Source organism: Manis javanica, chromosome 3 (assembly GCF_040802235.1).
Source record: "Manis javanica isolate MJ-LG chromosome 3, MJ_LKY, whole genome shotgun sequence".
NCBI lineage: Eukaryota > Metazoa > Chordata > Mammalia > Pholidota > Manidae > Manis > Manis javanica.
In genome coordinates, this window is record NC_133158.1 from 170091194 (window position 1) to 170115570 (window position 24377).

At 46.4% G+C, this 24377-nt stretch overlaps 2 protein-coding genes across 3 annotated transcripts in view; both read right to left on the minus strand.

Moving 5' to 3' along the window:
- The window catches only part of DZIP1L (DAZ interacting zinc finger protein 1 like), a 44645-nt gene extending 40950 nt beyond the window's left edge, over nt 1-3695 (minus strand). The window contains exon 1 of one of the 2 annotated variants that reach the window (XR_012129524.1): nt 3604-3685. The gene's annotated coding sequence lies outside the window, so the exon portion shown is untranslated. Of the gene's footprint in view, nt 1-3603 lie in introns of both variants that reach the window. The other variant, XM_073232363.1, reaches the window with a different exon arrangement.
- A 7289-nt stretch (nt 3696-10984) lies between these two features.
- Nucleotides 10985-24377, minus strand: part of LOC140848281 (alpha-1,4-N-acetylglucosaminyltransferase-like) — a 99140-nt gene continuing 85747 nt past the window's right edge. Inside the window, exon 2 of the mRNA XM_073230492.1 lies at nt 10985-13693. Coding sequence (XP_073086593.1) covers nt 13082-13693 — 612 coding nt within the window. The 3' untranslated portion in view covers nt 10985-13081. The remainder of the gene's footprint in view (nt 13694-24377) is intronic.

Genomic DNA, 24377 nt, shown 5'->3' on the forward strand with positions numbered 1-24377 from the left:
TACATGAATAGGTATGATATGTATAGATATATACTTCCATTTCTATATGAAGGAGAAAGGCTCTGAAGAAACGGTGGGACTGGGATTGCAAACAGGAGAAGGAGCCCTGGACAGGCCTTGGCCTCCCTGAGCTTGTCTGTCACTGTGAGAGGCAGTGGCAGGGTGGAGAGCCTGCCCTAGCCTCCCCCAGGGGGCACTGTGAGGACAGGAGGAGGGGCGAGGCAAAGGCCCTCAGGAGTGAGCAGTGCCATGCAGGAGGGCCGGCCTCTGTGATGGACAGGAACTCCAGGGACTACTATTCCCGCTTCACAAACAAGGAAACTGGTGTCTTACGCTAGCTAGTTGGGGAAGCCAGAGCTGCATCTGACTCCAGAGTCTGCAGATGTTGAACAGCTCGAGCCTGTTTGTCTTAAACTTTGCTTTGATCAGATCATCAGTTCTTATTCCTCAAACACATTCATCACTCACTCCCCCTCACAGCGTGCCCACTTGGCCAGGCCCAGCGCCAGGCCCTAGACTCCCCAGATATATTAACCTCACTCCTGCACCCCACATGGGAGCTCAGAGTGGGTTCTTGTGGTCACAGAACTGAGTCCAAACTCTTTAGCCTGGTCTGGAAGATCCCCCACAAGAACCCTGACCTCCTTTTCCATTTCATCACTCCCCTGCCTCCCTTTCTGATACTCTCTCCACACACTCCACAAAGAAAATCACCTAGCCACAAGCACCCCCAGCATGACCATGAGGAGACCAGCACATTTCTACTAATGGCGTCACATTATTAAAAAAAAAAAAAAGGAGGCTGGTGACATGATACTCACCATGCTCAGCTCCAAGCTGCAACCATGTCACGGGAGCCTCAGAGACAATTGCCACAACAAGCTGTGCCTTGGGGCAACAGCCAGTGACCAGGCATGCCATGTGCAAGCATAACAGGACACCTGCCTCCCCCAGGGGACACACTCCACAGGCCGGGAGCTCACCTGAAAACTGTTTTATCTATGCTTTGGCTACTAAGCTGCTGACCTGCAGTCTCCTCTGTAATAATAAGACTCTCAACGCTTTATCAGCAGCTCTCCACCCACTTTTTTGAACGCGCCTTCCAGCATCTCCTTTGGACAGCTGCTACCCTGTCACCCTTCCTTTAAGGCAGGGTGTGCCAGCACCCCTGTGATACTCTGCTGTTCACCCATGAACCACCTCTCCCTGTGCTCATACTCAGGGGATAAGCTCAAACACACCCCTAGCTTCCACAACCACTGGCAAGCTTTAGGCCGAGCCTCAGCTACCCCCAAATCTCTTTCTCACTGGCCCATCTGTCTCTTAGGACCTCTATATCCAGACTTCCAATACTGATTATACTAGATATTATAAATCCAAATTCCACCGGGGCCAGGAAGGAAGCAGTTAATGCAGGAAACATGCCTGCCAGGTGTAAGAGAAACTGCAGTACAAGTTTCATGATAGTGGCAACTGATTCCCCGTGTTAGTGTTTCAGATACAAGTAGGCAGTGGTTCTCAAAGTGTGGTCCCTGACCAGCAGCATCAGCATCAACTGGGAACTTGTTAGAAATGCACATCTCCAGATTTAGTGATTCAGAACCACGGCAGCAGGCAGTGTTGGAGATGGTGACAAAATGCAGAGTACACACCTTACTTAAAAGGGGCAGCCACCATTGAGGTCCAGCCACATGGGAATGGATTTTATGTATTCCTCATGGGCTAATTCTGAATTCATTAAAAAGATATTCAAAGGCCTCTACGAACCGTTTCCAAACTACCCTTCCAGCTGCAACTCCCTCTTACTGTGCTTCCTGCTGTCCACATTTTCATATGTCTGGGCTATTTATTCTTAGGTACTGTTTTTAAGTGCTTTATAAAGACTAATCCCTCAAGAAGGCTACTGTTGTTATTATTATTTTTTTCTTACTATCTCAGCCACAAAGAACTGAAGAAGTTTGTCCCAGCAGGAGGCAGGATTGAAACCCACAGCCTGCTTACAAAGTCAGCTGTTAGCCACTCACTGCACCAAGCCTCCACCACTTTCTTCTGCTCCTACTGAAGGTGAATGCATGCTGCAAGCCTTGCTCATACACGACTGCCCATAAACCCCTTCCAAGCCTACAGTCAGAATTCCCTGCCCCTCCCCTGGGCTCCCAGAGCACAGAGCATACACTCCTTCGGGCACCCTTACTATAGTCTGGTCTATGTTGGGGCAGCTGTGCAACATTCATTCATCCGTCCCATCAACAGAACATGCCTGAGCCCCCACCACGTGCCAGACACCGGGACTAGGACTCAGGACTGATGGTCACCCAGGCAGCAGTCCCTGCCATAGCTGATAAAAATAGTTCTGGAATTGTACGCTCCACACACAGTTATAAGGCTTCCCAAGACTCAGCCTACTTACTTCTCGCTACAACCCAGTACTCCGATGAAAAACCTCACAGGTGAGCAAAGAGGGCAGCAACTTTCCCACAGTCACATACTAGTAAGTGGTGGTGTCTGGCTCCTGAGTTTGTTTTCCAGACAGACAGAAAAATCCCCTACAGAGCGGGAAGTGCCAGGGCAGGACCTAGGACAGGGGCTGCAGGAATGCTGAGGAGGGGCCATACCAGGACAATCTGTCTGCCTTCACCTACACCCCACTCCCCCCGCTACAAGCTCCAAGAGGGCGGAGACCATGGCTTTTCGTATCTATCGTATTCCAGCATATCACCTGCAACCCAGTTTGCTACTGAATGGAGTAGAATTGTCAAAATCTTAGAATATCTGCTTCAAAAAGTCCCTATTCTTGGGGTCTTGGAGAATTGAGGCTATGGACCAGCAAGAATGGGGATAAAGACAAGAATGGAGTTCAGAGTCCTCAATTTGGATTCACTGAAAAAAATGCCATTCGGATTTAGTAAAATGCTGGGTTTGTGGACCATGTGTGTCCATAGCTTAGTCCCACTGGCCACTAATAAAAGCCTGGCATGCAAGAGTCCTTGCGGGCGGGTGCAGGCTCCCCAGTGAGAGGCCCCAGAGCCCACACTGACAGTCAAGATGTGCTCACAGTGCTCTAGCTTGCCCCCCAAGCAGCCCTGAAACCCCTATGTTTACCTTCTGAGCACATTCCGTAAACACTGAGGATGGCAGCCCCACTCCCAGTTATACAGAATTCTGAATTAGGGGACTGAGTTCATGTGGTTTTACTGATCATACCTGTCTTCCGTCAGAACCCAAAGGGTCCAGTTCTCGGAAGTCCTGGGGCTCTGACATCAAAAGGTAAGCAGAACAATGGGAATTTGAAAATTATGATGCTGAGAGCAGCCACCATTTCTTGAGTATCTATGTGCCAGGCACTGTGTCAGCCTTTCAAGTACTATTTCTAGCCATCACTCAGCCTTGTATGTAGTTATTATTTGCCTCATCCAACAAACACAGAAACTGAGACTCAGAAAACCTGAGGGATCTACCCCGAGCCACTCAGCTACAAAGTCACTAAACCAAGATTCAGATCAAGGTCTGTCTGACTCCAAAGGTTTTGAATTATGCCTAACTACCTACTGATGATGGTGATGGTGATACAGAAATTATTTCCCATGATAGAAATTACAGTACCTGAGATTTTGTGGCCAGACTGCAAGCGCAAATGAACAGCAAATCGCAACAGGGCTAGTGCTGGAGAGACTCAGCTTCCCCTGCATCTCAACAGAGCTTCGCGGAATATGACTCAGGCTCCACAGTGTGTGACCTCATAAGCACGGGCACAAGACAAAGCCCTATTAGGGTGTCACAGGTTACCAGGAAACCACACCCCACAAGGGGCAGGGACACTGTGCTTTCTCCAGGCTGAATGAGCTGAATTAGCTTTGCCCACATCTGGGAACAGAGAAACACAGGGCAGAAATGATTTGCTGCCCTTAGGAAATCTGAAGCTGGGTGAACCATCTGTAGATGTTTTGAGGGATCCCAGAAAACTTCTCAGTCTCAGACCAATGTTATGAGTTAGTGGGACGCAAAAAAGCGACGTTTATGCTAGCGTTCCGAACTCGCTTCATTGCCGAACAGATGGTTTCTAGCTGATGGAATCCCACAGCCAAAAAAAAAAAGTCCATCTATCACCCTTGCTTTGCACACCTGCAGCGATGGGGCATTCACCCCCTCATAAGGCAGCCATCCCACTGAAACAATTCCTGGCGTCTTTATGGCTCTTCGGAAATTTGCCCAGCTGTAATCTGTCAAGGACAACCTCCACAAAATTAACAAAATGGCTCACTTTTTCCAATAAAAATCTGACCTATTTTTTAACAGAAACTGACAGCTATGCTACACCACCACCAGTGTCCCCTTAGTGTCTCTTCTGTGTCCTCAAGAATGCAACCGAGAGGAGCACTTGGGAGAGCCAGCCTTCCCGGGCAGCCAGCCGCCCAGCGATCACTGCCAAGCCCACCTGGCTCCAGAGCTCACGGCCACGCTGCCCGCCTCAGGGAGCTCAGACGCGCCATTAGTGCTAATTGTTGCGGCTGCCAAGGAAACCTTCGCACAGTTTGCAAACAGGCTGTGCACACACCGTAGGCAAGGGAGTGCCAGAGACCCCAGCGGGGATGAGAGTGGCCCACGAGCTCTCCTGGAGTGCCATTGTTAGAGACCTTAGACGTATTCTGCGGTTGATTTGTTGTTTTCTAAGGAACAGAGTCCCCCTTTCTGCTCTTTCTTGCCCATCATGGGGGCTGCACCACTCCCAGAACCATCAAGGAGCAAGGAAGAGAGAGATCCACTCCACCAGGCACACAGCTCTCCCTCGCAGCTGGCCTCCATTCCCAGCAATTTTAAGGGGATGTTTCTAAAAGACAGCATCCATAGTTTTCAAAGTCTATGTTAGGTTTTTGCCACCAAGATGATTTTCTTTAAAACAGAAATTCAGGGTAGGGATTTAATTAACATTGCTCAGGAGTATTTTTGAAGTGAAGACTACAAACTGATATGACTTATCTTCCCAAGTACAGAATTGTCAAAAACTAACACTGCTTTTCACATTCTAAAAGAAATACAGTAGAATCTAGTGGTGTTTTCTTTGCCACGGAGGAGTCATTGCTTCTTGGAAAAGTTTTCAGACCCACCCAGAACCTCTCTAGAGGTGCAAAGCCCAGTGACAGGTGGCGTTGCAGGCACATAACCGTGCTCCCCAGGACAGGGCCTCGTGCGAGGGGCCCACAGGGCAGTTCAGAACGGCCCACCTCGTTGCCCCCTTCTCTGCTCCTGTCAGCATCGCTTGAGCAACAAGACTTCTGGCCAAACTCCAGTTCTGGCAGAACTCAGGTAGGTTGTTGTGCAGTTAATTCAGGTTCCTGTTCCCAGCCTGAAGCACAGGACTTCATGGCGACATTTTATCAAGTTCCATGGTACCCAAAAATATTTCCACATGAGGGCGATGTCTTCAGAGCCTTGGTGCTGATGAAAGACCCCTTATCAGCCACGTGGCTTGAGGACCAGCCTTCTCTGGGTGGGGTTCTCACTGGCCAGTCCTCAGCTCCAGGAGCAAGTGTTAAGGGGTGTGACAGAGGGGGGCCGCCCTCCCTGTGTACAGACGGGAGTGTGACAGGTCAGTATGAGAACCTCATACAAACTAGGCCTCTCTTCCAAGTCCTGTTAGAAATCAAATGCCAGGAGACAATGCAGGCCCTGGGACCTGAGGGATGCTGGGGGCACAGCAGCCCCTGCCCACACCCTCCAGACCCCCTCCTCTGCCTGGCCTTCCGGCCTGTGTCCTGAACAAAGCAGGTCTCCTACACAAACACCATGGCTGAGTCCTGCCAAACTCCAGCCCCAGAGTGCAAGAGGGACGGAGCCAGAGGTGCTGATGCGCTTGTTTTTACGTCATTTCATTACTGAAGGATCCCCATTTAGCTGCAGAACTCAAAGTCTCAAGCCCCCAGATCATTTTACTTGTTTCAAGAAGTAAATATCCCACGCTGTCCACCCCAGGAAGCCCACTCCTGGGGGTTCACCTCTGCTTTCCTCCCAGATACCTCGGCCAGAGCAGCCCAAGGAGCAGAGGTGCAGGGTGGGGCCGGTCAGTTGCCAGGTGTGCAGGGTGCTAATGTTTAACCTCCTGCTGCCGGAGCAATGCTCCCTTGGCCTGGGGGCACCCCCTCCCGGACCAGATTCCTGGCATAGCTTTCCCACAAAGCACAGCTCACCTGGGGGTCACGGCAGTTGGTTAGCAGGGAGGTCCCACGATGCCTGCTCGGCGTCTGGGCCCTAGCCCGCCTCCCGGGCGCTCCACCAACACACGGCGCCTTGGCCATTCTCAGAACCATCGCTGCTGTGCGGACCAGTGGTGCTTCCCCTGTTCTGTGGCCCGGGCACCCCCGGAGGCAGGGGACAGAGCCCGCCCGGCCCAAACCAGCGCTGCCGGCCTGCGGGTCCAGGGACAGGAGAGCCTCTGCAAGCCGGCAGATCGTGGCCTGGGTCCGCCGGGGTCTCTGCTAGGACCACCGCCACCCCACTGCGGCCCAGGGAGGGGTGGAGCCTCTCCCCTACCCCACCGGGACCAGCTATTTTTAGGTCTGTTGTGCAGTGGAAGGAGGGAATGCCAGTTTAATCTGTTAGGAAAATCCAGGATCCAAGTGAATGAATGGTTCCCAGGTCTTGCTGAGACACCAAGCAGAGCCCAGCTAGGCTGGACGTGCTCCTGTCCTCACACACACACACACACACACACAGACCCGCATACCCACCCCCACCCACCCCCACCACACAGGCACAGCACCCCCAGACACACATACACAGACACGCACACCACATACCCACACACACCACACCCACACAGCACCCCCCCAGACACATGTACAGACACACACACCACACACACACAGCACACAAACCACACACACAGCACACACACACACACACACATACCATACACTCACAACACACACTCATCCACTCACATACCACACACACACACACACACACACATACATACACCACCACTCGGGTACAACCCGCTGGCCTGCTGAAAGCTGGGGCAGCTGCTGCATCCTCCAGGCCGATGCCCAGCACACCGACCCCAAACTAAGGGGACCTTCCTGGTTTCCAATTCGGCCTCACACTAGTCCTTTGGGTGTGTCCACCTCCCAACATTCTGGCTTCCCTGTGGGTCCACTGTGAAACTCAGAACCAAAGAACTCTCTCTCCTTGTGTGAGTCCCTCCCTGATCCCTTCCCCTTCCCATAGCCAGTGGTTGCTTTACTGACACTCAGGTTTCTGGGAATTTTTTCAATGCCTTTCTCCCACTGCAGCCTCCGTCTGCCAAGCTCTGTATTTGGGGACAGCCAAAACACATGGGTATGGGAACAAGTGTTGGCAAAAATGTGGAGAAATTGGAATCCCTGTGCCTTGCTGGTGGGAATATGAAATGGTACAACCAATGCAGAAAAGAAAATGGTGATTCCTCAAAAATTTAAACATAGAATTACTATGTGACCCAGCAATTCCACTTCTGGGTATATACTCAAAAGAACTGAAAGCAGGGACTCAAGCAGATATTTGCACATACATATTCCTAACAGCATTATTCACAATGGCCAAAGGTACACATGTCCACCCACATATGAATGGGGAAATAAAACGTGGTATGTAAATATAATGAAACATTATCAGGCCTTCTAAAAGCATGAAACTGATACATCCTACAACATGCATGAACCTTGAAAATACTAGGCTAAGTGAACAAAAGGACTAATATTATATGACTCCACTTCTACAAGGTACCTAGAATAGTCAAATTCATAGAGATAGTCCAGAAGTAAACTGTTGGTTCCCAGGAGCTGCGCTGGGAGCTAGGGAATAAGAAGTTATTTAATGGATACAAGGTTTCAGTTTGGGATGGCGAAAAAGTTCTAGAGATGGATAAAGGTGTTGCTTGTGCAGCAATACAAAAGTACTTAACTGAATTATAAACTTGAAAATGGTGAAAATGGTAACATTCTTGGTGCGTTTATTTTACTACGATCTCTAAAACATAAAAAAAGAAGTAGTAGAGCAGAGAGCACGAGCCAGTGGGGAAGTTTGCAAGCTCTCTACTCTGGTGGGGAACCTTGTCTCTCCTCTCCTCTCCTGGTCAGGGCATGCTTTTCACTCGAGCAGTTCCTGCCACCCGTCAGAGGGGAGAAGGGTCCAGGCTCTGGAGTCAAGACATAGTTACATTCCACATTCACAGGATGTGTAACCCTGAGCAAGTCATTTAACCTCTGTGTAAGATGGAAAAATAAACTCTACCAAGCAGGGTCATTACGAGAACAAACTTAGCTGAAGCCTCTCTAGGCTGAGCCCAGGACCTGGCAGTCGGTAGTGTGTCCTTCCCAGTTCAGTCAAGTGTGAAATTTGGGGGGCTTGGAGCATTTGCTTCTCAGCTGTCTTCCCACTATATCACTAAGTGTGCAGAAAGTAGCTCTAGGGTACCTGTGTGTGTTTGTGTGTGCCATTTCCATCAGCCTAAATTCCCTCGTGTAAACAGGGTGCCTGCCCTCTTGTGTAGGGCTGATGTGAAAAACAGGTCTACCTTGTTGGTAATGCCAAACACTAAAGACTCCGTCTTCAGCCAACCAAGGCCTCCCGTGACTGGAACCTTCACGCCCTTCCTTTAACTGGGAAGTTCAACATTCAAATTCAAGAGTTAGTGAGTGCCTGCTGTGTGCCAGGCTCGGTTCTAGGTCCCAAGGACACTGAGAGCTTATAGAGGACTAGATTATTTAGCCCCGGGAAGCTGTCACCCACCCTCTGCCACAGCACACACAGGTTTGGCAGCACCAGTAGGGACAAGTGTGTAGTACACGACATAGGAACAGGCCGAAGGAGATTGGCCCTAGATGTCTAGTCCAGGGGACAGTCCTGTCACCCTAAGTGTCTGGGCCCTAGCTACAGGATGGGAGGACAGGAGGGTGGGTTCTCAGGATCTGCAGTTTCCATCTTGCCCTCTAGCCCCTCACCTGTTCCTCAGGCCAGTGCTAGACACCTGCTCCCTGACACAGCAGGGACACCGTCACAGCTGGTCCCCTTCCTACACTTAGGGTTGTGTCTGGCAACAGCAGGACACACACTGCAGCTGATGGAAGGTGGACTTTAGACTCTAGGCAGCCCATGATAGGAGTGCCCTCTGCTGTCTGCTGTTGGCATCACACCTCGGATGCCCGCTCCTAATCACACTTTCTGGAAGGGCATCTGAAGTGTTACCACATAGGTTTCCTGATGCTGGGATTCTGGCCATTAATGGTCCCTGAGTTGATTTTAGATCAGAGATGTATGGTTGGGTTTTCACAGTGTTGATGTATAGATACGGAGGCATAAAGTCAGAGGGGAATTTTTCATAAAAATCTGATTTGCTGGTTTCTCTTGAAAAATCTGAGGTTCTGGCATCAAAAGGCCTCCATGCCCATTTGTCAAGATTTGGCTGGACCTGAGGGGGAACCTCTTCCCTAAGCAGAGCTGACACTCTAGCCCATCCCCTGAAAAAAGCTCTTTGAAGGAAGTCTGTGCACTTACAGAAAAAAAAAAACTACTTTCTCAGGAAAAAGCTGTCCTCTCTTGCAAAATGAAAACATGAGGTCAGCCTGATCAGGACCCACTCTCTGGATCCAGAAACAAACCCAGAATGGTGGGCCGGGGCAGACTGGAAAAACTACAGCAAGATAATAAAAGGTTTGCATCCTCCATATAAATGGTTATGTTATCAATAAGAAATGGAAAAGCAACCCAATAGAAAAGTGGACAAGGCTATTAGGCAATTCACAGCATAAGAAAATAAACACTACATGTGAAACAGTCAACCTCACCAAAATTAACAGGACAATTTGATGCTTTCTTTAAACTATCATATTGGCCACAATGAACTAGATTTTTGACACCAGCGAAGGATGGGAAAGTGGGCAATTTCAAATAGCCTGTTTGAAAACAATGTGGCAGCACATACCAAAATTTAAGTCCTCAAATATGTGGTAATCAGGACTTTTGCTAGAGCATTACATGTACTATTAAAATTAAAATCAATTTAAATGTTGAGTATTGATTAAAGGCATGATGATGGATTCTCCACTAAAACACTGCAGCCATTATGAAGACTAAAGTATATTTTAGTATGCCAATGAAAAAGGCATCAAGGACATGCATACTGTTAGAGTGCTAAACACCTGACATAATAATATGTATTACATGATCCATTTATGTTTTTAGAAGACTACACATATGAGAAATTCAGGGCTGATATTAAAAATATTTAACCACAAGTTGGCTCAGGCACTAGCCTATGTGGGAAACTGGACAGCCCTCTGGGGCCAATCTTAACCCTTTAGCAGTTGCATTGCAGGGGTCCTGGGGGAAGAGAGAAGGCATACAAGGTGGCAGGGGGGATACTTGGAAGATTTGTGGCCAAGAATTCCTACCAATAGCATGGTTATATATACAGAGAAAAAGTGAGAGACAGAACCGAACTTGACAGGGGTACAAGAGGCACTTCATCATTTGCCCCATACAATCTCATTGTTTGAAATTCTAAGGATGAGTGTGAGATTTGAAAAAAAAACCCTATAGAGGAAAATACCAGCATGAATTCTTTTGAAAATGCATCATGACATAACCGTGTGGCATAGACCACTACCAGGCCAGAAGGAATCCAGGGTCATCTGGGGTCCTAGGAATCCCACTTACTACTCTTTACTCTTATTACTTGGCCCAATCCCCTCCACTATCACCATGTTTTGAAATATTCTTTTCTACTTAACAAACTGCACCTAAGTAACACATTGTTAGTTTATGTCCCACGTTTTATTAACCAAAAATATTTTTCTGCAAGGTAAAACTCTCTATAAACAGCTGTCTTGCCAATGGGTTTCAGCCCCAGGTAAGTTCGCTAAGGATTCAATGTGACCCAAGAAATTGATAGCAAAACATTCTTTGGGGTGAAAGGGTTTATTGCCCGGTTTCTTCTCCCAGAGGTAGGTCAAGCACTAGCGTCTCTGCCTCCACCCAGAGCACTGAGTCCAGCTCTCTATACAGGGCAATAATAGCTTATTGCCTAAAGGTGTGGAAGCGGTATCCTAGCAACAGGCCAGTTACATCATCAGGTTGTCTAAGTTCAGTAAGGTTCCTGGCCATAGGAACATCAACTTCCCCACAACATCAAATTACTAATTTCACCACAGTGAATTCATATAATCACAGCCCAGCATGAAAAAATGTGACATTCAGGTTGACCTGTTTGGTCCCATGATGAGACAATTCATACAGTTTTTGAAACAATGAAAACATTTCTAACCAAAGCCTTCAAAACCGTACTGTTTGGCAATGTTAATTGGAGAACCATTTGTCATGCATTTGCCAGATGTGGGAAATGGAACCAATGTGCGTGACCCTTCTCCTCCCTGAGAGGGCCCACCCTAAGAACCCTCACCTGTGGAGACAATCAGGCAAGCCGAAAACTAGCAGGGACTCTGGAGACACAACTCAGAACACAGCCCTGGGGAATACCAGCAGGTTTCAAAGTCTTACTTTGGGGGTAATGGTGTCAGATATCTAAGAATCCAGAGCAAGTAGCTGGGAATAAATAAAGGTGGGGAAGAACACATGACTTCTGAGTATTTTAAAATAAAATTGTCAAAGCAGTGATCCTCAAAGGGAGAAATATCAGAATGAAAGAGGATGGATGCATGTTCTTTGAAAAAGGATCATAAATTCATAGTTGAAGAAACTATAACTATTTTCCTATAAAGCAAACTACCAAAAGGAAAGTTCTGAAAAATCTTGTCTGATGAATATTTGTGGTAAAAATATTAATTATCATACCCTCTGGGAAGAGGGGGTGAATTCTTATGTGACCATAAAAGGGGTAGCAGCTTTAAATTTCAAACTTGTAATTGGCTTTTTTGAGCCAGTGCAGGTAGAGTGAGGAACAGCAGACACCCTGGAGAGGGGAGGGGACTGTGCCAGGGGGATATGGGCAGTCACTAGGACGTAAGATCTAGGGACCTACGATGGACTGAATATTTAAGTCCCCCCAAAATTCATATATGGAAATCCTAACCCCCAATGTGATGAAACTGGTCAGCAGGGCCTTGGGGAGGTAATTAGGTCATGAGGGTGGAGCCCTCATGAATGGGGTTAATTCCTTTGTAAATGGGATGCCAGAGAGCTCCCTTGCCCTTCTGCCATATAAGAATTCAACAAGAAGCGTGCCATCTGCCACCTAGAAGAGGATCCACACTAGAACCCAAACATGTTGACCTTGGACTTCCAGCCTCTGGAACTGTGAGATATAAATTTCTGTTATTGATAAGCCACACAGTCTGTGGCACTTTGTTATTGCAGCTGAAATGATTAAGACAGGAACTTGTCTGCTTGATCCAGCTGTCTCTTCAGCACTTGAGTCAGTGCTCAATACACAGAAGGGGCTCAATTAATATTTATTGACTGAATGCATTAATGTATATCAAAATCAGGTTAGAAATCAATTCTCTTTCCCTCCCAGTCCATTCTCTAAAAGACCCTGGAATTAATCTTACAGAAATAAATTTAACATGAGCAAAACTATTAGCTGCCTGTCCCATTTTCTTTTCCTCCTTAAATTTCCTAGCCTCTCTTGCAGCTACAGTCTGGCCAATGAGATGTAAGGGGAAGTGTTAAATGGTACTTGCTGGAAGGCTTCATAAAATAAAAGAGGAACACTTTCTCCTTCCTTCATCCTTTTGCTTGAAATGCAGACACAATGGGCTGATCAAAAAGACACACGGACCATGGGTGGGATACTGGTACTAAGGATGACACTTAGAGAGATGCAAGAATCCTAGGTCCCTCATGACTGCAGTCACCATACCCACCCTGAATTGTCTGCCTTCAGACTTCATGTATATGAGAGAGAAATAAATGTCTATATTTTATATACCAATGGTCTTTGGGATTTTTCTATTATAGACAGACAAAGCTAATCCTAATTGATAGGTGGGCAAGCTCCACACCCCTGGGGAAGTGGAGATGAAGTGAAAGCGTGGCACTCCAGGAAAGTCCAGTTCCACACCACGTCAGCAACATCCCAGTGTTGGCTCTATTTGTTACCTGGCCCTGGCATCCCAGTCACCAGCCCCTCTGGGCAGTGAATCAGGTACCTGTAAGTCCTGGGACAGTGCTTACGGTAGAGATTTTCCACCATTGTGTTGCCCCCTCTGACCACAACCTTCTTGTTATGATTCATGTAGTTCCACAGGTGCAGGGCATAGGAGTAGTTGAAGCTCAGTTCTGGGTCCCAGACTTCATAGTAGTGCCTCCACTGTGGATAGGAGATGGGGTAAAATATGTGGGGATGTAGGAAGGACAAGTTCTGACACCCGAGGTTGCTCACCTCCTGGAAGTCTCTGAGTTTGCACCACAGTCTCAACATCCTTGTCATCAAATTGGGACCCTGGTTGCCCCAAATGTCCGAATTGTAGTGTTCAACAAAGTTTTCCATGCACTCCCACAGGAAAGGGTGGTGGGGCAGGAATCCAAACACCCTGTTGCTAGAGTAATGAGAAGACTGTGCAGCCAAGAAGTTCTCAGGAATGGGCCTGATGGAAATGACATCGGTGTCCATGTAGATGCTGCCATACTTCCAGATGATGGCGAGACGGCACGCATCTGAGCTGACGTGGAGCCAGTGTCTCTCGGCACTGGCATTGATCTGCAGGAGCAGGTGAAAATTAGCAGGGAAGAGGGAGGGGTGTCACAGTAGGGGGCCAGGCCCAGGTAGCCCAGCAGGAGGAAGCAAGCTAGCTTCTCAAAAATCTATTTGCCCAAAGCCCAGTTTTGCAAATTTACGAATCTTATCTCCACCCGAAAGAGTTGCCTTTAAGTAAAAAGGTTACTGCAATCAGTATCAACGGGAAGCAGCTTTTAAAGATTTCATGAAACTGTTAAAAAAGAAAAATTAAAAGCAGTGGGAAGGTAAAGAAGAAACCCAGAAGGGGTTTCAAGATGAACTGGGTGAGTCATTTAAAGCAGGGTGTACATTAGCCACAAATATGACTGTGAAGAAAGAATTCTAAGTCCTAAAAGTGCCAGAAACTGACCCAAAAAACCCTAGGAAACTGGAGTAGATCAATACGTGTGCTCTTTGGGAATTGGTAAAAGAATCTTAAAATGCATACGTGCATGCGTGCCTTCATTCACTAATCAATTACACTAATAATATTAGGTGAAGGCTTACATGCAATGTGCCAAGCTTTGTCACAGCTGTTAAGCACTTATCAATGAAAGACGGAAGTCCCTCCTGGGAAGAGATAGACAGTAAACAAATACAGTTTACTCTTGAATAACACAGGGGTTAGCGGTGCCAGCCCCCACACACTAGAAAATCCATGTATAATATTTGTCTCCCCAAACCTTAACTTAACTACTAATAGCCTGCTGTTGACCAGAAGCCTTACTGAAAAGATTTAAAAAATTGATTAGCACATACAGTGTATGTCATATCTATCATATACTGTTTTATTACAATAAAGTAACCTAGGGAAAAGAAAATGCTATTTTTTTCAAATTGTTACAACTCTCCAAAAAATTCTCCAATATGTTTATTGAAAAAGTTCTGCATATAAGTGGGTCCGTGCAGTTGAAAAACTGGTGTTATTCAAGGGTCAATTGTAAATGCACAATAGGTTGGATGTTCAGAAGGACTATGAAGGAAAAAAAGCTAGATGAGCAGGTTCTGAAGGGGGCAGGGGGGGAACACTGCCTTATCTTGGGTTCCAGGAGAAATTTGAATGAAGTGGATGGGTGAACCATGCGGACATTTTGGAAAAGAAGGTTCCAGGCGAAGGGACAGCAAGTGCAAAGGTAGTTAGTTCTACAACGGCTTTGCTACAAGTGCAAAGGGAGGAGCTCTGTATGCATAAATAGGAAGGAGGCTTTGTGGCCCAGGCAGAATAGGAAGGAGATGAGATCAGAAAACACTGGGATCCGGATGGCGGCAGGTCACATAGGCTGGGGTAGAGACTGAAATTCTTTGGAACAGTTTGGAAGAAAGGAGACATGTGATCTGAGTCCGTCTTAAAAGGGTCACACTGGCTGCTGTGTGGAAAACAGGGGAGGAGTTTGGGGGGGCAGGGGCAGAAGCACAGAGACAAGTTAGGAGGCTGTTGAAATAATGCAGGCAAGAGATGAGAGTGCAGGAGGATGATAATGGAGGCAGTGGGAGAAACAGTCAGACCCTGGGCACATGGTAAAGATAATGCCAGTCTGGGTTTTGCTGGATTGGATGTGGAATTGGGGAGAGAGGGGTCAGGGATGACTGCAAATGCTAAAATGGGAGCAATGCAGTAAATAACTTTGAAAACATATAAAAATAAATCAACATAAATGACAATGTTCCCACATGGAATGCTAAACTTTTGAGTACAGAAAACAAAATAGATTTTTGTAGTTGAAATACACTGATTAGAAGATTAAAGGACAACACTTGGCTTTTAACAAAACAAATATTCTTAAAAATTCCACCACAAAGCCCAAGGAGAGCAGGTCAACTAATACCATGCAGAAATCATCACACGAGTTGTCAGTGTCCCCATGATGTGGGCAACTACTGAAAACCTCATAAATAATAAGAGCTAACATTTATCAAAACTGTGTCCCAAGCTCTTTATAATCTACACAAAACGTCAAAGAGCAGTATTGTGATTATTCCCATTTTTCAAGTGCAAAACTGAAAGGACAGAAAAGTTCAGTAATCTGTCCAAGCTAAGAGGCAGAGGTTCGGTTTGAACCCAGGCAGCCTGGCTCGAGAGATCCATCCATTCAAAAGAATCAAGGGTTTGGCAAAAATAAGTAAAGTTGATTATTTGTAAATTGATGATAGTTAGGTGAACAGACCCAGAGACACAAGACATCAGAAGCCACACGGAACCAGAGGACTAAGAAGCCTGCTCTGATGTGGACATTGGACAGACACCAACCTAAAACGCAAGAAACCCCTGAGCGCACTGGAAAGGGACTTAGGCCTCTGGCTGCTCATCCCTTTCCGCCCCCACTACTCATACCTGGGCATCTTCAAGGCCTGCACTTGCCAGTCCACACAGCATACCCAGAGGCCACTAGCAGGCGATGGCACATTGAGTCACCCCTGCAAGCTGGCCCCCAGCAATCCTCAGGTGTCTAACCAAGGCAGAGCGCGCGCCTCAGCCAGGCATCCCAAGGGTATCTTGCTGTGACCACCATAGGCGCATGGCCCGGTAGGGTGCCCTACCGGCTCATCTGGGCCCTAAAACTGAACACAGGAACAGTGAGCTATGCAGCTCAGACTGTGCTCCAAGGAACATGAGCTCCAAGAAAAGATCTATGTCAGAACTGAAAGAGGGTCCATGCCCAAATAAGTTTAGAAAATGCTGGGTTGACTCAAATTAAAGTTTCCTCAGTTCAGAACTACATCGAGCCTTTCATCTTCTCATCCACAGGGATTACTCTGTGAGAAAAAGCTGTAGTGCACAGTGTCATCCAAAACAATTTGAGTAAAGATTTCTTTCCAAGGAGCAAAAACTTTAGGTAATGCTACTCTAGCCCTGGCGTGGGGACACTAGGCCCGGAGCTAGCAGGCCGCCTGCCCTGGTACAGTCCTGGAGCACCCGCTAGCAGGCTAGCACTGAAAAGATGCAGGAACCTAGCCAGTGTGTCACCCCATTGGGTCCCTCTCCTCTGCCAGTGCCTGTCTCCCCGGCCCACAGCCTGCTGGGACACTGCCCAGCTGTGCTGCCTGTCATCTGTTGGTTAGGACCTCTGAGCTGACAACTGCAGATAAAATCTCAGTCCGGTGAGTCACTCCACCTCCGCCTGACAGGTCCCAGTCTGAGACTTTCAGGCTTTTCAGGAGAAGAGATGGGCACACTGGGATCTAGAAGTCACATGGGGCCAAGAGTCACACTGACCACTGCCCCTCTCACAAATACTCGGGCCTGTCCGGAAAATGTCTCCAGCTGACAGCAACCAAGCACAAGTGTGTTCTCCACCCAGGACAGCCCGCCCAACCCCAGGTGAATGAGTCAGGACGGAACACAAGTTTTCCTTTTGTATATATAACTATTCTTGTTGGTGGAATAATGGCCAAACACATCAGGCCCTAAGTCCTGGAACCTGTAAACGTGACCTCACATGGGAAAGGAGTCTTTGCAGAAATCATTACATTAAGGATCTTAAGATGGAGAGATTATCTTGGATTTTCCTTGTGTGCTCTAAATGTGATCACAACTGTCAGTTCCAGAGAGGGGGAGGGAGAGTTTACACACACACACAGAGGAAAGGGGTATAGGGGGATGGTGGATGGAGGCAGAGACTGCAGGGACCGGCTCTTAGGAGGGGATTCTCCCTGGAGCCCCCCAGGAACAAGGCCCACCAGCACCTGCCTTGCCCATTAACACCAGTGGGATTTCTGGTCTCCGTGACTGTAAGAGAATGAATTTATCTTGTTTCAGGTCACCAGCTTTGCGGTAATCCACTGCAGCAGCCATAGGCAACTGACACAGTACAACTAACACAAGGGACTCAGTGCTACCTCTGGGTCTGCAATGCCACAGTATTTAACATCTGGCCCTTTACAGAGAAAAAGGTTGCTGACATTTAGTTAAGCCTGTGGTGGGGGCGGAGCCAAAATGGCAGCGTGAGTAGGACAGTGGGAATCTCCTCCCAGAAACATATATATTTTTGAAAATACAACAAATACAACTAATCCTAAAAGAGAGACCAGAAGACACAGGACAACAGCCAGACTACATCCACACATGCGAGAGCCCAGCACCTGATGAAAGGGGCAAGATACAAGCCCTGGCCCAGCGGGACCCGAGCGTCCCTCATCCCAGCTCCCGGTGGGAGGAGAGGAGTCAGAGTGGGGAGGGAGAGGGAGCTGAGGACTGCTAAACACCCAGCCCTAGCCATCTGCACCAGAGTGCAGACACAGTGCATGCGTGGAGGGCTGGAAACTAGAGAAACAGATTAGCAAGACCTCTGAGCAGGTCCTGAGTGGATGCTCCTGTGACAAAGAAAAGCGAGTGCTTTTTGAAAGTCTTAAAGGGACAGGGACGCAACAGCTGGATGGAAACAACCCAGGTCACAGTCCAGAAGCTGGAAATTCCAGGGAAACCCAGGCGCACTAACCCCCTGGGCAACAGCTCGGAGACCCCTCATGGAGGTAAACAGCCAAACAGCCCCCTGGCCATTACTCCTCTAGGGCGCAGACATAGCAGAGAAGCAGCCTGTGGCTGGCCACACCCTCAGCAAGGGAGCTTCCTCCATACCGGCCAGGCAAGACACAAAGACCCAGTCTACACACAATTACCCGACACCAGCCACTAGGGGTCGCAGTTGTCTCAGTAAAGAAAGGCCAGTAGCAAGTGGAAAGTTCGGCCCTCCCAGCTGACAGTCAATAGCACCTATCAACATGAAAAGGCAAAAAACTTTGATCCAGATAAGACTAACCCAGACAGCTTCGGCCTCTACTACATCTTCCCCTGAGAAGGAACTTGGGGAGATAGATTTAACCAGTCTTCCTGAAAAAGAATTCAAAACAAAAGTCATAACCATACTGATGGACTTGCAGAGAAATATGCAAGAACTAAGGATGGAGAATACAGAAATAAAACAAGCTCTGGAAGGATGTCAAAACAGAATGGATGAGATGCAAGAGACCATTAATGGGCTAGAAAACAGAGAACAGGAATGCAGAGAAGCTGATGCAGAAAGAGATAAAAGGATCTCCAGGAATGAAAGAATTCTAAGAGAGCTGTGTGGCCAATCAAAATGGAACAATATCTGCATTATAGGGGTACCAGAAAAAGAAGGGAGAGAAAAAGGGATAGAAAGTGTCTTCGAAGAAATAATTGCTGAAAACTTCCCCAAACTAGGGGAGGACATGGCCTCTCAGACCACAGAGGTACACAGAACTCCCATGACAAGGGATCCAAGGAGGGCAACACCAAGACACATAATAATTAAAATGGCAAAGATCAAAGACAAGGACAAAGTATTAAAGGCAGCCAGAGAGTAAAAAAAGGTCACCTACAAAGGAAAACCCATCAGGCCATCATCAGACTTCTCAAGAGAAACCCTACAGGCCAGAAGAGAATGGCATGATATACTTAATGCAATGAAACAGAAGGGCCTCGAAGCAAGACTACTGTACCCAGCACGATTATCATTTAAGTATGAAGGAGGGATTAAACAATTCCCAAACGAGCAAAAGTCGAGGGAATTTGCCTCCCACAAACCACCTCTACAGGGCATCTTACAGGGACTGCTCTAGATGGGAGCACTCCTAAAAAGAGCACAGGACAAAACACCTAACATATAACGAAGGGAGGAGGAGGAATAAGAAGGGAGAGAAATAATGATCAGACCGTGTTTATAATAGCTCAACAAGAGAGTTAAGTTAGACAGTAAGATAGTAAAGAAGCTAACCCTGAACCTTTGGTAACCACAAACTTAAAGCCAATTTCTGTGTGTTAATTTTGTATCCTGCAACTTTGCTGTATTCTGATATCAGTTCTAGTAGTTTTGGGGTGGAGTCTTTAGTGTTTTTTATGTACAATATCATGTCATCTGCAAATAGTGACAGTTTAACTTCTTCTTTACAAATCTGGGTTCCTTGTATTTCTTTGTTTTGTCTGATTGCCGTGGCTAGGACCTCCAGTACTATGTTAAATAGCAGTGGGGAGAGGGGGCATCCCTGTCTAGTTCCCGATCTCAGAGGAAAAGCTTTCAGCTTCTCGCTGTTCAGTATAATGCTGGCTGTGGGTTTATCATATATGGCCTTTATTATGTTGAGGTACTTGCCCTCTATTCCCATTTTGCTGAGAGTTTTTATCATGAATGGATGTTGAATTTTGTCAAATGCTTTTTCAACATCTATGGAGATGATCATGTGGTTTTTGTCTTTCTTTTTGTTGATTTGTTCGATGATATTGATGGATTTTCGAATGTTGTACCATCCTTCATCCCTGGGATGAATCCCACTTGGTAATGGTGTATGATCCTGTTGATATACTTTTGAATTCGGTTTGCTAATATTTTATTAAGTATTTTTGCATCTACATTTATCAGGGATATTGGTCTGTAGTTTTCTTTTTTGGTGGGATCTTTGCGTGGTTTTGGTATTAGGGTGATGTTGGCTTCATTGAATGAGTTTGGGAGTATTCTGTCCTCTTCTATTTTTTGGAAAACTTTAAGGAGAATGGGTATTATGTCTTCTCTGTGTGTCTGATAAAATTCCGAGGTAAATCTGTCCAGCCCGGGGGTTTTGTTCTTTGGTAGTTTTTTGATTACTGTTTCAATTTCTTTGCTCGTAATTGGTTTGTTTAGATTCTGTGTTTCTTCCTTGGTCAGTCTTGGAAGGTTGTATTTTTCTAGGAAGTTGTCCATTTCTTCTAGGTTTTCCAGCTTGTTGGCATATAGGTTTTCATAGTAGTCTTTAATAATTCTTTGCATTTCTGTGGAGTCTGTCATGATTTTTCGTTCTCATTTCTGATTATGTTGATTTGTGTTGATTATATTTTTCTCTTAATAAGTTTGGCTAGAGGCTTATGTATTTTGTTTATTTTCTCAAAGAACCAGCTCTTGGTTTCATTGATTTTTGCTATTGTTTTATTCTTCTCAATTTTGTTTATTTCTTCTCTGATCTTTATTATGTCCCTCCTTCTGCTGACTTTAGGCCTCATTTGTTCTTCTTTTTCCAGTTTCGATAGTTGTGATGTTAGACTATTCATTTGGGATTGTTCTTCCTTCTTCAGGTGTGCCTGGATCGCTGTATACTTTCCTCCTAAGACTGCTTTCGCTGTATCCCACAGAAGTTGGGGCTTTGTGTTGTTGTTGTCATTTGTTTCTATATATTCCTTGATCTCTATTTTGATTTGTTCATTGATCCATTGATTATTTAGAAGCATGTTGTTAAGCCTCCATGTGTTTGTGAGCCTTTTTGTTTTCTTTGTAGAATTTATTTCTAGTTTCATACCTTTGTGGTCTGAAAAATTGGTTGGTAGAATTTCAATATTTTGGAATTTACTGAGGCTCTTTTTGTGAGCTAGTATGTGGTCTATTCTGGAGAATGTTCCATGTGCACTTGAGAAGAATGTATATCCTGTTGCTTTTGGATGTAGAGTTCTATAGATGTCTATTAGGTCCATCTGTTTTAGTGTGTTCTTCAGTGCCTGTGTGTCCTTACTTATTTTCTGCCTGGTGGATTTATTCTTTGGGGTGAGTGGTGTGTTGCAGTCTCCTAAAATGAATGCATTTCAGTCTATTTCCCTCTTTAGTTCTGTTAGTATTTGTTTCAGAAATGCTGGTGCTCCTGTGTTGGGTGCATATATATTTAGAATGGTTATATCCTCTTGTTGGACTGAGCCTTTTATCATTATGTAGTGTCCTTCTTTATCTCTTGTTACTTTCTTTGTTTTGAAGTCTATTTTGTCTGATATTAGTACTGCAACCCCTGCTTTCTTCTCACTGTTGTTTGCCTGAAATATGTTTTTCCATCCTTTGAGTTTTAGTCTGTGCATGTCTTTGGGTTTGAGGTGAGTTTCTTGTAAGCAGAATATAGATGGGTCTTGCTTTTTTATCCATTCTATTACTCTGTGTCTTTTGATTGGTGCATTAAGTCCATTTACATTTAGGGTAACTATTGAGAGATATGTATTTATTGCCACTGCAGGCTTTAAATTCGTGGTTACCAAAGGTTCAAGGTTAGCCTCTTTAGTATCTTACTGCCTAACTTAGCTTGCTTATTCAGCTGTTATATACACTGTCTGGAGATTCTTTTCTTCTCTCTCTTCTTATTCCTCCTCCATTCTTCATATGTTGTGTGTTTTGTTCTGTGCTCTTTTTAGGAGTGCTCCCTTCTAGAGCAGTCCCTGTAAGATGCCCTATAGAGGTGGTTTGTGGGAAGCAAATTCCCTCAGCTTTTGCTTGTCTGGGAATTGTTTAATTCCACCATCATATTTAAATGATAGTCGTGCTGGATACAGTATCCTTGGTCCAAGGCCCTTCTGTTTCATTGTATTAAATATATCATGCCATTCTCTTCTGGCCTGTAGGGTTTCTGTTGAGAAGTCTGATGATAGCCTGATGGGTTTTCCTTTTTAGGTGACCTTTTTCTCTCTAGCTGCCTTTAAAACTCTTTCCTTGTCCTTGATTCTTGCCATTTTAATTATTATGTGTCTTGGTGTTGTCCTCCTTGGATCCTTTCTGTTTGGGGTTCTGTGTATTTCTGTGGTCTGTTCGATTATTTCATCCCCCAGTTTGGGGAAGTTTTCAGCAATTATTTCTTCAAAGACACTTTCTATCCCTTTTCCTCTCTCTTCTTCTTCTGGTACGGATATTTTTCCTTTTGGATTGGTCACATAGTTCTCTTAGTATTGTTTCATTCCTGGAGATCCTTTTCTCCCTCTCTATGTCAACTTCTGTATGTTCCTGTTCTCTGGTTTCTATTCCTTCAATGGCCTCTTGCATCTTATCCATTCTGCTTATAAATCCTTCCAGGGTTTGTTTCACTTCTGTGATCTCCTTCCTGACATCTGTGATCTCCCTCCAGACTTCATCCCATTGCTCTTGCATTTTTCTCTGCACCTCTGTCAGCATGTTCATGATTTTTATTTTGAATTCTTTTTCAGGAGGACTGGTTAGGTCTGTCTCCTTCTCAGGTGTTGACTCTGTGATCTTTGTCTGCCTGTGGTTTTGCCTTTTCATGGTTATAGAGATAGTTTGCAGAGCTGGTACGAGTGCCAGCTGGAAGAGCTTTCCTTCTTGTTGGTTTGTGGCCTTCCTCTCCTGGGAGAATAGCAACCTCTAGTGGCTTGTGCTGGCAGCTGTGCGCAGATAGAGCTTCTGCTTCCTGCCGGGCTGCTATGGAGTTTATCTCTGCTGTTGCTGTGGGCGTGGCCTGGTTCGGGCTGCTGCTCCAAAATGGTGGAGCCCCGTTGGAGGGGAAGCGGCCGGGAGGCTATTTATCTCTGTAAGGGGCCTCCGTGCTCCCTGCTGCCCAGGGTGTTAGAGTGCCCAAAGATCCCCAGATTCCCTGTCTCTGGGCTAAGTGTCCTGCCCTGCCCCTTTAAGACTTCCAAAAAGCACTCTCCAAACCAAAACAACAACAGCAACAACAACAACAAAAAAAATTAAATAAATAATTTTTTTTAAAAAAAAAGGAAAAACGCACGATTTTCTTTGTCCTCAGGTGCCGGTCTCAGGCACCCGCTCAATGGTCTTGCTGCCCTGTTTCCCTAGTACTGGTGTCCCTGTCCCTTTAAGACTTCCAAAAAGCACTCGCCAAAAAAAAAAAAAATGACCACTCCCATTTCTTTGTTCTCCGATGTCAGCCTCAGGCACCCGCTCACCAGTCCTGCCACCCTGTTTCCCTAGTATCCAGGACCTCATGCATGCACTGTGTCTGTGCTCTGGTGCAGATGGCTGGGGCTGGGTGTTCAGCAGTCCTGGGTTCCCTCTCCCTCCCTGCTCACTCCTCTTCTCCCGCCGGGAGCTGGGGGGAGGGGTGCTCAGGATCCGTCATGCCAGGGCTTGTATCTTACCCCCTTTGCATGGCACTGGGTTCTCGCAGGTGTGGATGTGGTCTGGATGTTGTCCTGTGTCCTCTGGTCTCTATTTTAGGAAGAGCTGTCTTTGTTATATTTTCACAGATATATGTGGTTTTGGGAGGAGATTTCTGCTGCTCTACTCATGCCGCCATCTTGGCTTCACCCCTTGAGATAGATTTTAATCTCAACATCTGGCTATTATTGAAATACCCTCAGCACACTCCCAATTTAGGGTATTTTCACTTCCTTTTCCTTCTGTCAGGAATGTTCTTCCTCAAGGTACTGGATCAGTCTTTCAGCCTTCTCACTGAGGCCTCCCCTGACCATCCTATGTATTGTTGCAAACTGCTGTCCCCCAACTCCCCTTGATTCCCCTTACTTGGTCAGATTTGTAGTTTTTTTGTAACACTTGCAACTTTCAACATGTTATGTTGTAGCTCTGGGAGGACAGAGTTCCCTGCCCGGGGCATGTTCTCTATGAATTTTGATGAGACTGAAGAAAGGCAAAAAAGCTGGGGGGCAAGGAGTTACCCCTTTTACTCTCACTGTAGTCACAGGCAGCTCAGTATACACTGCTGGCTCAAATGCACTCCCCAAGCTACCGGGTCTGTTCCCCAGCACGAGTCTAATCCTCTAGGCAGTAGGCCTTAGCATCCCCTGGCTCCCTGCCCTCCAAGCTCCCTGCTCCCAGGCTCTGCTTCCATTCTCCAGGAGCACTGGGACTCCACAGCTCTCTCTCTCCTCTCTCCCTCTGGCACCCAGCACCCACCACACTCCAGGAACAGCTCTGTGGGTGGGTCCCTGATGACC